Below are 14,121 nucleotides of genomic sequence, written 5' to 3' on the forward strand. Positions count from 1 at the left end.
GTCCCGGGGAGGCCTCGCGGGGGCCCCTTAGCCAGTATTAAGACCCTCCCCTTGTGTCCTTAGAAAGTCTCTCGGGGACCACGTACCGAGCTTCTCTGGTTTTCTAACCTCAGTTCCAGAATCCAGACAGGACCGTCCTTGGACAGCAGGCACGCTGCTCTCCCTCAGAGATGGGACCGGGAGGGAGTCTAAGAGAGACTGAGGTGGAGCGGGGCAGGACCAGGCTCACTTGAAGAGGAATACAAGAGCCTACCCGCGTGGTAAGAAGATTTTTTATTTGAAATATAGTCTGAGCAACATGAGTGTAGCCGAGAGGAGGAGGGGCTGGCCTGCCTGGGGCGGCAGCCTCTCTAATGGCACAGGAGCAAGAGTACAAATATTCCAACGTCTGTGTGCCCCCAACCCCGCAGGTCAGGAAGGGCAGAACCACGGCAGAGCCAGGACGCACAGCTCCCTCCAACAGGGTCTGCCCCCCTTGGCCACGCCACCTGCTCTCCCGAGTTCCAAACAGGCACGCTGCGGAACTTCCTCCCACCCACACAGACGGGAGGAGCCAGTGACAATTCATTCTCCAGGACGACTTTGGAGGGGAAAGAATCAGAGAAGGCAGGAAGGAAGGGCAACGATCGAGGGCCCTCACCGAGCCAGCCTGGGCGAGCTCTCCAAGGGGGGCGGCCAGCACCCGCATCCCCCTTCTCAGGCTCTGCAGGCAGGGAGGAGCGCTCCGACCAGAGCCCCGGCTGAAGGCAGCACGCAGGAGCCTCCCAGAAGAGCACAGTGCTGAGGGGTTTCAAGCCGAGTTGACAGCGTTGGGGCTGGGCCACATAAGCAGCCTGGGGTTGGAAGGACACAGACAAGGGTTGGGGTACCAAGAAGCAGCACAAAGCCATAAATAACAGAAGCAGATTCGGAGCTGGGAGGGTCCTGGGTGACTGCACATTTCCCGGGGCTGGAGACGCCCAGCCCCCCGCAGCTCGGGGCAGACACGGCTCCAGGGCACAGCCGGCCACACTCACACTGGGGCAGAGCCTTCTCTCCCCCACTGTCCACATGGCAGACGGGGCGCGCCGGGGCAGCACCCCGACCGCACGCACCGCAGAGCCTCCGGTCACACCTGAGGGGACGGAGCGGGGCTGTCCTGGTCCTGAGAGGCCTGTGCTGGACTCTGAGCATCTGGGGCACCGTCCTCCTCGGAAGCTGGGCCTCGCGATCTCGCCTCTGGGTCGCCCAGCAAAGGCTCTCCGGCACATTCTTCCAGTCCGTTCTCTCTGGTCTCCATGGATACCTCCTCCCCGGAGCCCTCCTCGGGCTCCGCCGCCTCCTCCTCCTCCTGGTCTCTCACCTTGTGGACGATGAAGAGGTGGCGGCTGAGGGAGCTGGCCGAGGTGTAGCACAGGCCGCAGAGGAGACACTGAGCCGTGGAGCTGTCCGCCTGGTGCTGAGGTATGTGGCTCTGGAACTCGAGCCCCGAGTCTGTGGCAAAGCTACATTTCGCACACTGGAACAGGGACTTGTGCCTTTTGGTGGAAGAGACGGCCGCGCCATTGCTGGTGCCCGGAGCGTCCCCGGCTCCGCTGCCTGGTCTTTTCAGATGGCTCACCTACAAGGGGACATGGCATGAGCGGTGTCGGGCAGAGCCCGTGCCCAGCGGGAGCCCCATACCCAAACGCTGCCGCCCATGGACTCCCAGGAGCCCCGCCCCAGCCAGGCTCGCCCCAGCCCCAAACCGTGGGTTTAGATTTGGTTTCTTTCAGGTTTTTGGGTTTGCTTTTGCTTTGTCTCATGTAACTTATGCGTGTGGCACCACATTCCAAGGATGTGGGACAGGCAGAAGTCCCTCTTGGCCAGCTCTCCCTGGACCTGCCCACCAGAGAAGGCCACATGGCCTGGGTTCTGCGGCTCCCCGAGAGACCATCTGTGCACCCACAAAGGGAAAGCTGTTGCCTTTTACAAAATGAGACCATGCACACTTTGCTTCAGTGTACTTTTCCTACTTCAGGACACGGGCTGGCCGCTGTCTCCAGGAGGGCCCCTACCTAGCATCGGCGGGGCGAACGGTCCCCTCCCACAACATGGAGCTGTGCTCCTGCGTTGTTGCACGGCACACGGCCCTGTGGTGCGGGGTGCGGACCCCTTCAGGCCTGAGGCCAAGGGCGTCAGACAGAACAATCCCAGGGACAGAACCACTGGATCAAAGGGCATGTGCATTTGGAGGGTGGGGGTGCGCATGTCAACCGCAGGCAGACGCCCCCAAAACGTCAGCGGACATCCCACCTGCCACGTGTGAAAAGCCTTTGGCTGACCAACGCCCTTCTCCAAGCAGCCAGGAAGAAATGCCCTGCAACCTCAGGCAGCTCTCCGAGTTTCCCAGACATGCCCAATCCTCTGAGGAGCAGCCCTCCCTGCCCCGGCATGGGAAGAGCAAGCTGTGAGGAGGGGAAAGCATGTCGCTCCTCAGGTTCACCAGAAATGGGACAAGGGCACAGAACAGTGCTCGTGTCATACAGCCCTTGCTGTACAGTGCTCCAGGATCCCAGGAGTCTAGGTTTGACTCCTCCCATAATGTGTGTGTGTGTGTGTGTGTGCGCGCGCGCGAGAGAGAGAGACACACATGTGCACATGCACACACACTCGGGAGCGCTGCCACCCTCAGCCCTGCACCCCTCACCCCCTCCACTCCTCCCGGCACTAGAGGGGCGGCAGCAGCTTGACACAGCACCTGTGGGTCCACTCCAGAGTCCACCAGGGACAGGAAAGCCACAGGTGCAAAAGGCTAATGGCTGATCCCAGGTCTGTGTCCCTGTCCTTCACCTGTGTGCGGTCACGCACAGGACTAGAGAATGAGCCGCGGGGAGGGAAGCTGCTGCTGCAGGCTCCATGGCTGCTGTCACACATGGGCCCCTGCAGCCAACTTGACGCGCTCACGGGGCAAGTCACTCCCAGGGGCAGGGGCCCCCTGCTCACCTGAGGGGAATGTCCACCCGAAGGTCTGACTTTGGACGTCTGGCTCAAATCAGGGTTTCTGATACCATGCATAAGGCTGATGTGGCTCTCCAGGAGGGAGGGCCGAGGAAAGCTCGGGCTGTCCTCTGCGCAGTACCTGCGGGAGCATAGCCGGAAGACAGGGTCTAAGGTGACAGGCCCCAGGGAGCCTAGCGGGGCCACGCACACTGGCAGGGAGGTGAGGCGCACGCTGCTGCTTCTGGCTCCTGGGGAGAGAGCTGGCTGGGAGTCACCAGGTGGCCGACAACAGCAAGTCAGAATGCTCGTCCCGGCCCTGAGCTATGACTCTCTCCACTCCCTGCCATCACTGCCCAGAGGTCCCAAGGCTGGGCCAGTGGTCAGCAAGGGGGAGGCCAGACGGGGCACAGGGTCCCATCACTGTCACTCCTCCTAAAGCTCAGGGCTGGTCATGCTGACTGGCAGTGTAGACTGGGGTGAGGGAGGTAGGAAGGGAAAGGCTCCGCGGCCACCAGCGGCTAGAAGCTGGTCCCCGACCAGCCCGGCCTCCCGACTGAGCCGCCGTATCTTTCCAGGAGAAACTTGCTTCTCTCCTGCTTCTGCCCCCCGCCTCCCTCATCTCACAGCAGAGAAGAGCCCCAGCAGTGCCGGCCACAGTCCTTTTGAACCTCAGGCCTCCTGGCTCACACGTCCAGCACTCACACACAAGTATAGACTTTCTTCACTGTGTCGTGGTTGTTGCGGATGTGTTTGCGCAGGCTGTTCGGGGTGTGGAAGGACTGCTCACACTGCCGACACGGGTACCGCTTCAACGCCTGCGGGAGACGACAGGACGCAAAGCATCAGAACTCTAGGACCGCTCCGGGGGTCTTTGTACGCGGGCGGTACAGGCAGAAAGCCCTCGGCTCTGTGGGACCCACCCTGCCCAAAGCCCCGGGCACCCTAAGGGGTCCACCACATAAGGGGGCTCTGACCCCACAGGACAGAAGTCCAGGACTCTGGCACTACCCGGGGACCACGCGCCGACACTTACCCGACCGTGGCTCTTCTTCATGTGGGACACATAATTCTCCCGATCAGGAACCCACTCCTGGCACTCCTGGCACGTCCAGCCAGTGTTCCTCAGCCGGGGCCTGGCCTCGGCCCTGCGATGGGCCTCAGGCCTGCCCCAGCGGCTCGAAGGCAGGGAGCTGCCCCGAGCAGCCACGGTCGTGGCTGGGGGCTCGGTGGGAACTCGAGAGCCGGGGTGGCTTGAGGACGTGTCCGATGAAGACTGGAGGCTTGACAGCTCGTCCACGTTTCGGGGAACACCGTGGGTGCTCTGGGGATGGGGAGAGCGATTACTGACTGGGTAAGGGGAAAGAGGCACAGAGTCAGACCCCCGGGGCCTGAGGCGCATGCCCTCCTCCCCAGCCTCCTTCCCCGGGGCACCCCACCTTGACGTGCTGCATCAACTCTGGCTTCTGCAGGAACAGAAGTGGGCACTCAGGGCACTTGAAGACGCCCACCTGCGTCTTGCTGGCGTTCTGGTAAAAATGCTGCTGAATGTGCCTCTTCTTGTTGAAGATCATTTCACAGGAGCACTTATAAATGAGCCTGGAGAGACAAGGCCCAGGGAGTGAGGGGCCGGGCTCTGGCCACGGAACCTTCGCCCCATCTCCATTCTCTGTACCAGGCTCAGGTTTGGGAAAGCACTGCTCTGAGCCGACGTGGCTACTCCCCTGCCTGGGGATGCATGCAGTGAACCCCGGGCAGCCCCAGCTCCCTGGTCCATCCTAACACCTTCCCCAGAGTGCCCCGGCCACTCAGCTCCACCCCACAGGCCTGCCGGCCCCGCATCACACTCACTGGGAGGGTCTGTGAGGCTGGGTGGGGTGCTGGGCGGCGCTGTGGTCCGCGGTGCTGCTGGCAGTCTTGAAGGCCATGGGGCAGAACGCACACTTATGGAAAACCTGGCAGTGTCGCTCCTGGATGTGGCTTTTCAGCAAGGCCAAGGTCAGGTGGACGACCCCACAGTGCACGCACCTGGACAGGGTGGTGGGGGTGTGGGAGGTGCATGAGATCCAGAAGTTGTGCTGGGGGAGGAGGACGGAGGGCAGGAGCAGAGCCATCTTGGGGGGGGGGGGGCTCCCCCACCATCCTTCACACATGCACGCTGAGAGCCTGTCTGCAGCCACCACACCCACGGCTATGCTGGCGGGAATAGAGAGGGAGGGGAATGGTCCCAAGAGAATATAAACCAAATCCTTTGAAGCACAACACCACCGCAGGGGTGCAGGAGGCCACAGGAGCCTGGGCCTTCCCACTGGCTGCTACCAAGTGAGCGGGGACGGCCGCTTCACGCAAAGTGTGACTGGGAGATGCCAGGCAGGCCTGAGCCACAAGCACAGGAAAACACGCAGCCTCAAAACCCAGGACGGAATCCTCTGGGGCAGAACAGTCCAGGGGAACCTGTGCTGACCGCAGGAATGTTCCACACTGTACTGGCCATGTGGCTACGGAGATTTAAATTAATACAATAAAACACAGCGGCCGGTCACGCTGGCCACACGTCAAACTCAACAGTCAGGCACAGCCGGTATAGCTCCAGACCATGGGACTCCGAAGGCCTAGGCTGTGTTTTCCAAACACCGTTTAGCAAATACACTGTTTGGATCATGCATGAACTATATCAAAGCACTTGTTTCTGAAACCGAGGCCGGACTCTTCTGCCAACTTCACAACCTCTCTCTCTAACTGGCCTTCCCCTTCCGCAGTCCCACAAGCCTGTGACCAACATGCCATTCTCCATCCACTCCAGGCCCTAGACCCTCTCGCCCGCTCCTTCTTTCCTCCTGCCCACACACAGAGAGCCCCATCTCCCCCACATGAGGAAACCGCCTCCCCGAGCCCAGCCACTCCCCTCGAGGTAACTGGGAGCCCCCCGCTTGTTGCAGTATTGCCTGACCCCATAACCCCAACATCCCAGTAAGACTGAGAAGAGAGGCTGTTGCATTACTGAAGAAAAGGACATGCCTTCACTTACAGACCCTCTGACTCCCAAATACAGCCCTTCCATTCACTCCCCAAGCCTGAGCTCCAACATCACAGGCTGGAGCACAGGTGATACTGTGCACCAACATCACCACAGAATCCCGCCTGGTCCTTTTCGTTTTTCCTCCTTTTCTGTGTATCTGGGGGGTGGGGGGACACAGGGAACCCCCTTTGCAAATTTAATTAGCTATGAGGAGCACCTGCAGAAAGCTGTGTGCGATGACCTCTGATGTGCGCTCATCACTAAACTTGTACGTGCTTTAGAGTTTCCACACGAGCTACTTAATTATATTTTCTTTTCTCTCCCCTAAACAAAATAGTGACCAACTTCTAGCACACAAAAGTACTTCTACACCACAAGTATCGTGGGGAGAAAAGAAAATCCACATATTTCCAAATTCATCCGAAGTGGCCAAGTAGACCTGATCCGTGTAAGGAAGCTTAAGTGGCCTTCCTTGTACAAGTTGACCAGACATCAGCAGGGGCAGTATAAACACGTGCTTCAAAAATGCGGCTAAAGGGGCGCCTGGGTGGCTCAGTGGGTTAAGCCGCTGCCTTCGGCTCAGATCATGATCTCAGGGTCCTGGGATCAAGTCCCGCATCGGGCTCTCTGCTCAGCAGGGAGCCTGCTTCCTTCTCTCTCTCTCTCTGCCTGCCTCTCAGTGTACTTGTAATTTCTCTCTGTCAAATAAATAAATAAAATCTTAAAAAAAAAAAAATGCGGCTAAAAACCCCTTCTATGTACTGAGGAGACACTCTGCAAAGAAGCCCCATGGAAAGTAAGAACTCTGGGAGTGAAAGAACCCACACCGTGTCAGTGAAAGACCAAGTCAAGTACGGTTTACAAATTGATGAAGAAGTGGGAAGAGAAATCTGACCCCAAGACAGAACTCTTTACACCAATTTTTTAAAGAGAAGATACACAATTACAGAATTATATACCATGAAATATGTAAAGTTTTAGAAAAGACAAAGAGGAGTAAAATACTTGATTGTCCTAATAATCACAAATAATTTTTAAAAATGACAGATCATTAAGAATAGTTCAAACTTGCTCCTTTACGACATCACTGGCCACTCCCCAAATTTTCACCAAAGAGCAGAAAAATTTACACAATTCTAAACTGTATATATAACATATATATACATTTTACATGAAGTACCTACACATAAAACACATAAAATGTACTTTGATAATGTCTTCGAGAAAAGCAAAAATAACACAAAACTAAGTAAGATTGTAAGACTCTGTAGTAGAACTCAATAATAAATGGAGCACAGGAACACTGAAAATTCACCGAAATGTAACACCCACAGAACAGGAGATATTTGCACGTCACGTATCTGACAAGGGACTTACATCCAGAATGGACAAAGAACTCTTACAACTCAATAGTAAGTTAATAAATAACCCAATTAAAAACCAGGCAAATAGACATTTCTCCAAAGAAAATACCGAACAGAAAAGATACTCAGCGCAGGGAGCCACTGAGAAAATGTAAATCAAAACCCTAACCAGACACCACTTCACAGCCACAGGGATGGCCGTCATCAGCAGTCAGATGCACAATGCCAGCAAGGAGGCAGAGAAATCACAAATCTCATCTGCTGGCTGGTAGGGAGACAGAAACGGTACAACCACTTCTGAAAATAGTCTGGCAGTTCCTCAAAAAGTTAAACAGAGTTACCAGGTAGTCCCGCGCTCTTCAACTCCCAAGTGTCGGCCCAAAAGAACGGAAAATTTGCATCCACACCACAACTGACACATCAGTGTTCATCAGGGCACTATCATAACGGCAGAAAGGTGGAACCCCAAGTTTTTATCAGCTGGTAAAGGGATGCGTGAACTGTGGTATCTAAAGACGGGGAGCATCACTCCGCCGTAACAAAGGAGCGACCTCTTGACATAACAGGGGTGAATCTTGGCTAAAACTACAGATCCTATGATTCCTTTTCTGTGAAATGTCCAAAAGAAACAAATATATGAAGCAGAAAATAAAGTAGTGATAGCTGAGGGAGGGAGAAATGGAAGGGTTATAAAACGGAGTTTCTTCTGGAATGAAGAGAATGTTCTAAAATTGGTTGTGATAGGGACGCCTGGGTGGCTCAGTTGGTTAAGCAGCTGCCTTCGGCTCAGGTCATGATCCCAGCGTCCTGGGATCGAGTCCCACATCAGGCTCCTTGCTCGGCAGGGAGCCTGCTTCTCCCTCTGCCTGCCATTCTGTCTGCCTGTGCTCGCTCGCTCTCCCCCTCTCTCTCTCTGATAAATAAATAAAATCTTAAAAAAAATAAATAAAAAATAAAAATAAATAAAAATAAAATTGGTTGTGATAATGAACAACTCTGTAAATACACTGAAAACTATGTACACTTTACATGGGTGAATGTGTGCTATGTGTCTAAATAAAAGTGATACAAAAAATACATGCTAATAGCGAAGCTCTTAAGCACGACCGAGACTATACCTTGTGCATACGCCTCCTGAGTTCAACCACGGGCCTCTGAAGGCTGGAATGCCAACAGCTCCAGTAAGCCGCCCCCGCAGCTGAATCACGTTACTCTTTTGTCGGACATTCCGTACAAAAAGGCCTGACAGGGGCATCTGGGTGGCTCAATCGGTTAGGTGTCCAACAGGGTACTGGGATCGAGCCCCGAATCCAGCTCCCCACTTAGGGGTAATCTGCTTCTCCCTCTCCCTCTGCCCCTCCCCTGCTCCCTCTGTCTCTCTCTCAAATAAATAATCGTTAAAAAAAAGAAAAAAGAAAAAAAGCCTTGAAAAACTGAATCGCTTTTGAGACACTGTTTCTTTTTACTCTCTTGCAGATGAAAGTAAAATAAAATACTGAATTAAAAGACCAAAGACCAGGGACGCCTGGGTGGCTCAGTTGGTTAAGCAGCTGCCTTTTGGGATCATGACACTGGGTCATAATCCCAGCATCCTGGGATCGAGTCCACATCGGGCTCCTTGCTCAGCGGAGAGTCTGCTTCTCTCTCCACCTCTGTCTGCCTGCGCTTGCTCGCGCTCTCTCTCTGACAAATTAAAAAAAAAAGACCAAAGACCAGGGCGCCTGGGTGACTCAGTCTGTTAAGCCTCTGCCTTCAGTTCAGGTCATGATCCCAGGGTCCTGGGATTGAGCCCTGCATCAGGCTCCCTGCTCAGACTGCTTCTCCCTCTCCTGTCTCCCCTGTTCATGATCTATCTCTCTCGTGACCTATCTATGTATCTGCATCATTGGAAACTTCTTGGATTCAAAATCCAAAGATAAAAATTTAAGTACTGCTTGCATTTTTAGTGGATTGGACTTGATCTTGAAACCAGCAGCACATGCTTAAGTCACAGTTGGAAAGGTACTTTCAAATGTTATGTAATACTGTAAAAACACACGTTCAGGTGTTTGGTTTAAAAAATGTGACCTGGCGGGGGGCACCCAGCTGGCTCGGTGAGTGAAGCCTGTGACTCCTGATCTCAGGGTTGTAGGTTTGAGCTCCACGTTGGGGCCAGAAATGACTTAAATAAAAAAAAACAACAAAAAACACTGAGCTAGGATGCTACCAAGCCACACCCCTCTGCAGCACAGCAGCCAGGGCTCTACTGAGTAACCCATCTCTGGTGTGTTCTCCATTTCCCATAACATGCAAAAGAAGCTAGTCTACATTTGGAAGTACTTACATGGGGACAGAAGCCAGGGAGTCCCCACAGCACCTCCCCATGCCTCCACCCCGTCTGCGAGCCAAAATTAATTTTCAGGTAACTGAAAGTGGTAACGTCAAAACATCAGAAGATGTAGAAACTCCAGAATGTAGTAAGTCAGTAAAGGGAGCCTCACCAAGTGGTTGTAAAAGTCAGAGATCAATGTGTTTGGGAGAGCGTTTCTCTCCCCGTTTTGATCTTTTTCCTGAAAATGACTTCTTGCCTACATTTACTTGACAGGTGGAGTAGACTCAGTTTAAAATAGTTTTCTTGGTTTTACTATGAGGCTGATCATTTTTCCATTTTCAGGTTGTGCACTTTTTTTTCACAAACGGACAAAAATTCTTCAACGTAAAGATACTGAAGGCTTCTGTACCTTGCAGTTCCAGTTGCTAATGGAAACTGAGAACATCCGAAAGTACTGCAATTAGTCAATGTATGATTGTAATGGGACTTCAAATTTAATATGCCAAACACAGTAACTCTGTAAGTAAATTAACTTTATACACTTTTAAAAACCAAACTAATCCCCAAAACCATCCCTTCAAAAGTACTTTTTCATGTTTAACTCTTTTTAACTCCTATTCTTACTACCTATCCCCCTTGTTCTCTAAAAATAAAAACACCTAAATACCAACTTACATTCCTGTCTTACTAGGCTGGGGGCCCAGCACTCTAAAGACCAAAGTTCATCCTGAAATGAGCTCAGACCCAGGAAAGGACCGGCCGCTGGGCCAGCCCAGGACAGCACGCCAGGCAGCACCCACCTGTAGCCCACCTTGCGGGCATAGTGCAAGCAATTCTCCTTCACGTGGGTCTGGAAGTAGGCAGAGCGGCAGAGGGCCCCACACTCCGGGCAGCAGTAGGGGGACTTGTGGGCGTGGATCCGCTGGTGGGCGCAGAAGCTGCACTGGTTGGGCAGCAGCATCTGGCACACCTGGCAAGTCTAGGAAGAAACACCAGGAAAGCAAGTCACTCAGGAGCCACGGGGGCTGCGGACTCACAGCTCGCCAACCATGGCGGTCTGGCTTTCCTCGCACGGGGTCCCACCACCATGTTTTCTTCCACCCCTCCCAGGAAATGTGGCACCCCCAGGCCTCGTTCCAAGTGTTGATACACCCAAGCAAGCTTTGCCTCTCACCTTATTCATCAGAGACAGAACTGACGTTATGTTTCCAGACATCAGTCCTGCTTCTAGGACGGGGAGTGTTCCTTCCCTCAGGCTGAGCAGACCAGCTTTTCCTTTCCAGAGGCCAAAAGCACGTCTTCAAGTGTCAGAGCCCACTACACTGCCAGACCCACTAGGCCCTCTGCTCTCGCTCAGCAGAGGCAGTGCTGGACACCTCTAGTCCCGTGGCTCGGGGACGTCCAGAGCAGACCTGATTGGCCCTCAGAAGCCCCCAGGGCAGGAGGGCTGAGTGGTCTTGCCAGTGTCCGTGCCCTCAGCCCTGTTGGGGGTGTCCTGAACCACTGCCCTGAGCGGGCTGACCACACATGCCCGCAGGAAAGGGTGGAGTAGGCAACAGCTCCTTCACTCCCAGACTCGGGAGAAAAGCAAGGGGGAGAAGTCGGGCAGCCCGCACTGCTCTGGTGGGCACAGCAAGACAGCCCGGGGGAAGCAGCAGACCTCGAGGGCGCCTGCGTCAGCGGAGGCCCTTCTGGGTCAAAAGGGGACCACTGTGCTCGCTCTTCACTGTGGGAGCCACTGACCTGGGCCCAGGGGAGGTGCTTAGAGGGACAAGTCATTAAGGAGGACGGGAAGAGCAAAATCCAGAACATGGGCCTCTACAGGACACACAGCCCAGTTTTTTCAACAAATAGATTTCAAGGGGAAAACAGAAAAAGGAAACTTAGAGATTAAAGGAAGTTTAAGAGAAAGGTCCACATTGCAGTGTACAGCTCTTATTTAGACCCTGATTCAAGCAAGCCAACTGCAGAGAGAGACGAGACGCTCAGAGCTATCTGAGCACTAACCTGACAATGACTTCAGGACATTTGACACTTGGTATTAAGGTCTGATAATAATAAGAGATTATCATTATTATTAGCTTCGAGATGTCATGATATTATATCCACGTTCTTTGTGAGGAAAACCTCATACTTTAAAGATAATACAGAACTATTACAGACCCAGTGATGCAGGGATTTGTTTAGAAATAATCCATGAGCAGGAAGGGATGGGTGAGAAAATACATAAAACGAGACGGGCCAGGAGCTGGCGACTATTAAAAGACAGCTTGTTCTACCTTTCTGGCCACTTTTACGTACGTTTGGGACATTCCATAATAAAAAGCCTTTGTGTCTTTTTGTTGTTTTTGTTTTTAATTCCAACACCTGTCACCAGGTCCAAGGTTTTGTTCTTAAGATTTATTTATTTGAGAGGGAGGTAGGGGGAGAAATAAGGGGGGAGAGGCAGAGGGAGAGGGAGAGAGGAAGCAGACTGCACACTGCTTCTGTGGATTCAATCCCACGACCCTGAGATCACGACTGGAGCCGAAACCAAGAGTCAAGAGGTTACATTACATAAAATTGGGATGCCTGGGTGGCACAGTCGGTTAAGTGCCCAACTCTTGATTTCAGCCCAACCCTGATTGCAGGGTTGTGAGATCAAGCCCCCCAAAGGGCTCAGAGCTCAGCATGAAGTGTGTTTAAGATTCTCTCTTTCCCTTGCTCTCAGTCCCTCCCCCCAGCACACAGACAGGCATGCACATGCGTACACACTCTCACTCTCTTTCTCCCTCAAATAAATCTTAAAATAAATATAAATAAATAAATATATATTTACATATATAAGATTTATATATATATTTACATATATATATATATGTAATTAAAGGAGAAAAACAAAAACATTCCCTAAAAATTGAAAAACAGAAACTAAATAAGCCAACAGCATATCGAGCTGGTGACATAACCATATAGAAAAAACACTTGTTCCCAGTGACCTTTAAAATGCAGTATTTTGACTGATATATCCTTAATGTGATCTATTCTAAGACCAGAAAGAACTGCAAATACACCCTCAACTTTATGTAGTTGCCTTAGATGTTAAAAAAAATTGATATTAATACTTCAAAATTTGGGCATATATATGTATGTGTGGTAGGAAAATCTTAAGAACCAAGATTTTCAGTATAAAATCAGTTACATAAAAACTCCATAATTTTACATTTGAATACCAGTGAATACTCGTGATTTTTCTTCCCTGTTTTTTTTAAAGTAGGCTCTATGCCTCATATGGGATTCAAACTCACAACCCCAAGACCAAGAGTCATGTGCTCCACCCACTTTCTTCTTTTTAAGAACCTTATATTTCCGAGGCACCTGGATGGCTCAGTTAGGGAAGCGTCTGTCTGCCTTCAGCTCAGCTCAGGATCTCAGGGTCCTGGGATCGAGCCATGTGTCATCTCCCTGCTCAGCAAGGGAGCCCACTTTTCTCCCCTCACCTACCCCCCAGCCCGCCTGTGCTCTCTCCTGCTCACTCATCCTCTCTCTCGAGTAAAATATATATATATATATATATTTAAAGATTTTATCTATCCACTTGAAAGTAAAATTTTTCTTTTTTTTTTTTTTAAATACATATACTTCCTGAGGTGCCGGGCTGCCTCAGTTGGAAGAACATGCAACTCTTGATATCATGGTCATGAGTTTTTAATGAGTTTGAGCCCTACACTGACTGTAGAAATTACATAAATAAATAAAACTTTTCCAATAAATAAATAAATACAATAAAAACATACACTTCTCAGCTCTGGCCACCGCAAAGGCCTAGCAGCAGATATGCCCAAGCATCCCTGGTACCCAGAATGTGACATCAAATACTATTCCTCACCACAAGACACCTGGCTCTTTGGAAGGATGGCTGATGCCACGTTTAGCACAGGAAATGCACCCAGGACACCTTGTTGGGACTGAAAAGTAAGGAAGCTTCTCAGGCTTCATGGGTTCACATGTTCCCAGGATGTAGGAGCCAGCATGAGGGGACTCCACGACCGAAGAGGAAACAGCCTGACCACGGAAAAGCACCTAACCCAAACATACCACACACGTGAAACCCAGTGAGTTCATTATAAGAACAACAGAGGAGGCTACCTTGCCCATTGGGGTGCCTATTGCCGAAGGCAAGCAAACCAACAGACAGACAAAACAGAAAACCACAGGTGTCGGCGAGGATGTGGAGAAATTGGAACCCTCGCACTCTGTTGGCAGGAATGTGAAATGGTGCAGCCACTGTGTGCGGGGGAAGAGGGTGGTTCCTCAAAAATTAAAAATAGTTACGATATGATCTAGCCATTGCACTTCTGAGTACGTACCTGGAACAACTGAAAGCAGGACACTTGGACACTGTGTTCAAAGCAGCATTACTCAAGCAATCCCCAAGATGCGGAAGCAAGCCTAGCATCTATCCACGGGTGAGTGGATATACAAAATGG

At 51.9% G+C, this 14,121-nt stretch overlaps 1 protein-coding gene across 5 annotated transcripts in view; it reads right to left on the reverse strand.

The window, feature by feature from the left end:
* Positions 1-258: 258 nt before the first annotated feature.
* ZNF592 (zinc finger protein 592) overlaps positions 259-14,121 on the reverse strand; it is a 46,564-nt gene continuing 32,701 nt past the window's right edge. For all 5 annotated transcript variants that reach the window (XM_045067302.1, XM_045067306.1, XM_045067303.1 and 2 more), the window contains 7 exons: positions 10,453-10,631; positions 4,810-4,986; positions 4,398-4,557; positions 3,995-4,282; positions 3,664-3,776; positions 2,965-3,100; positions 259-1,600 (listed from right to left, as the gene is read on the reverse strand). In XM_045067302.1, coding sequence (XP_044923237.1) covers positions 1,109-1,600; positions 2,965-3,100; positions 3,664-3,776; positions 3,995-4,282; positions 4,398-4,557; positions 4,810-4,986; positions 10,453-10,631 — 1,545 coding nt within the window. In that variant the 3' untranslated portion in view covers positions 259-1,108. The remainder of the gene's footprint in view (positions 1,601-2,964; positions 3,101-3,663; positions 3,777-3,994; positions 4,283-4,397; positions 4,558-4,809; positions 4,987-10,452; positions 10,632-14,121) is intronic.

This window comes from Mustela putorius, unplaced genomic scaffold (assembly GCF_011764305.1).
Source record: "Mustela putorius furo isolate JIRA1106 unplaced genomic scaffold, ASM1176430v1.1 tig00003875_pilon_pilon_pilon, whole genome shotgun sequence".
NCBI lineage: Eukaryota > Metazoa > Chordata > Mammalia > Carnivora > Mustelidae > Mustela > Mustela putorius.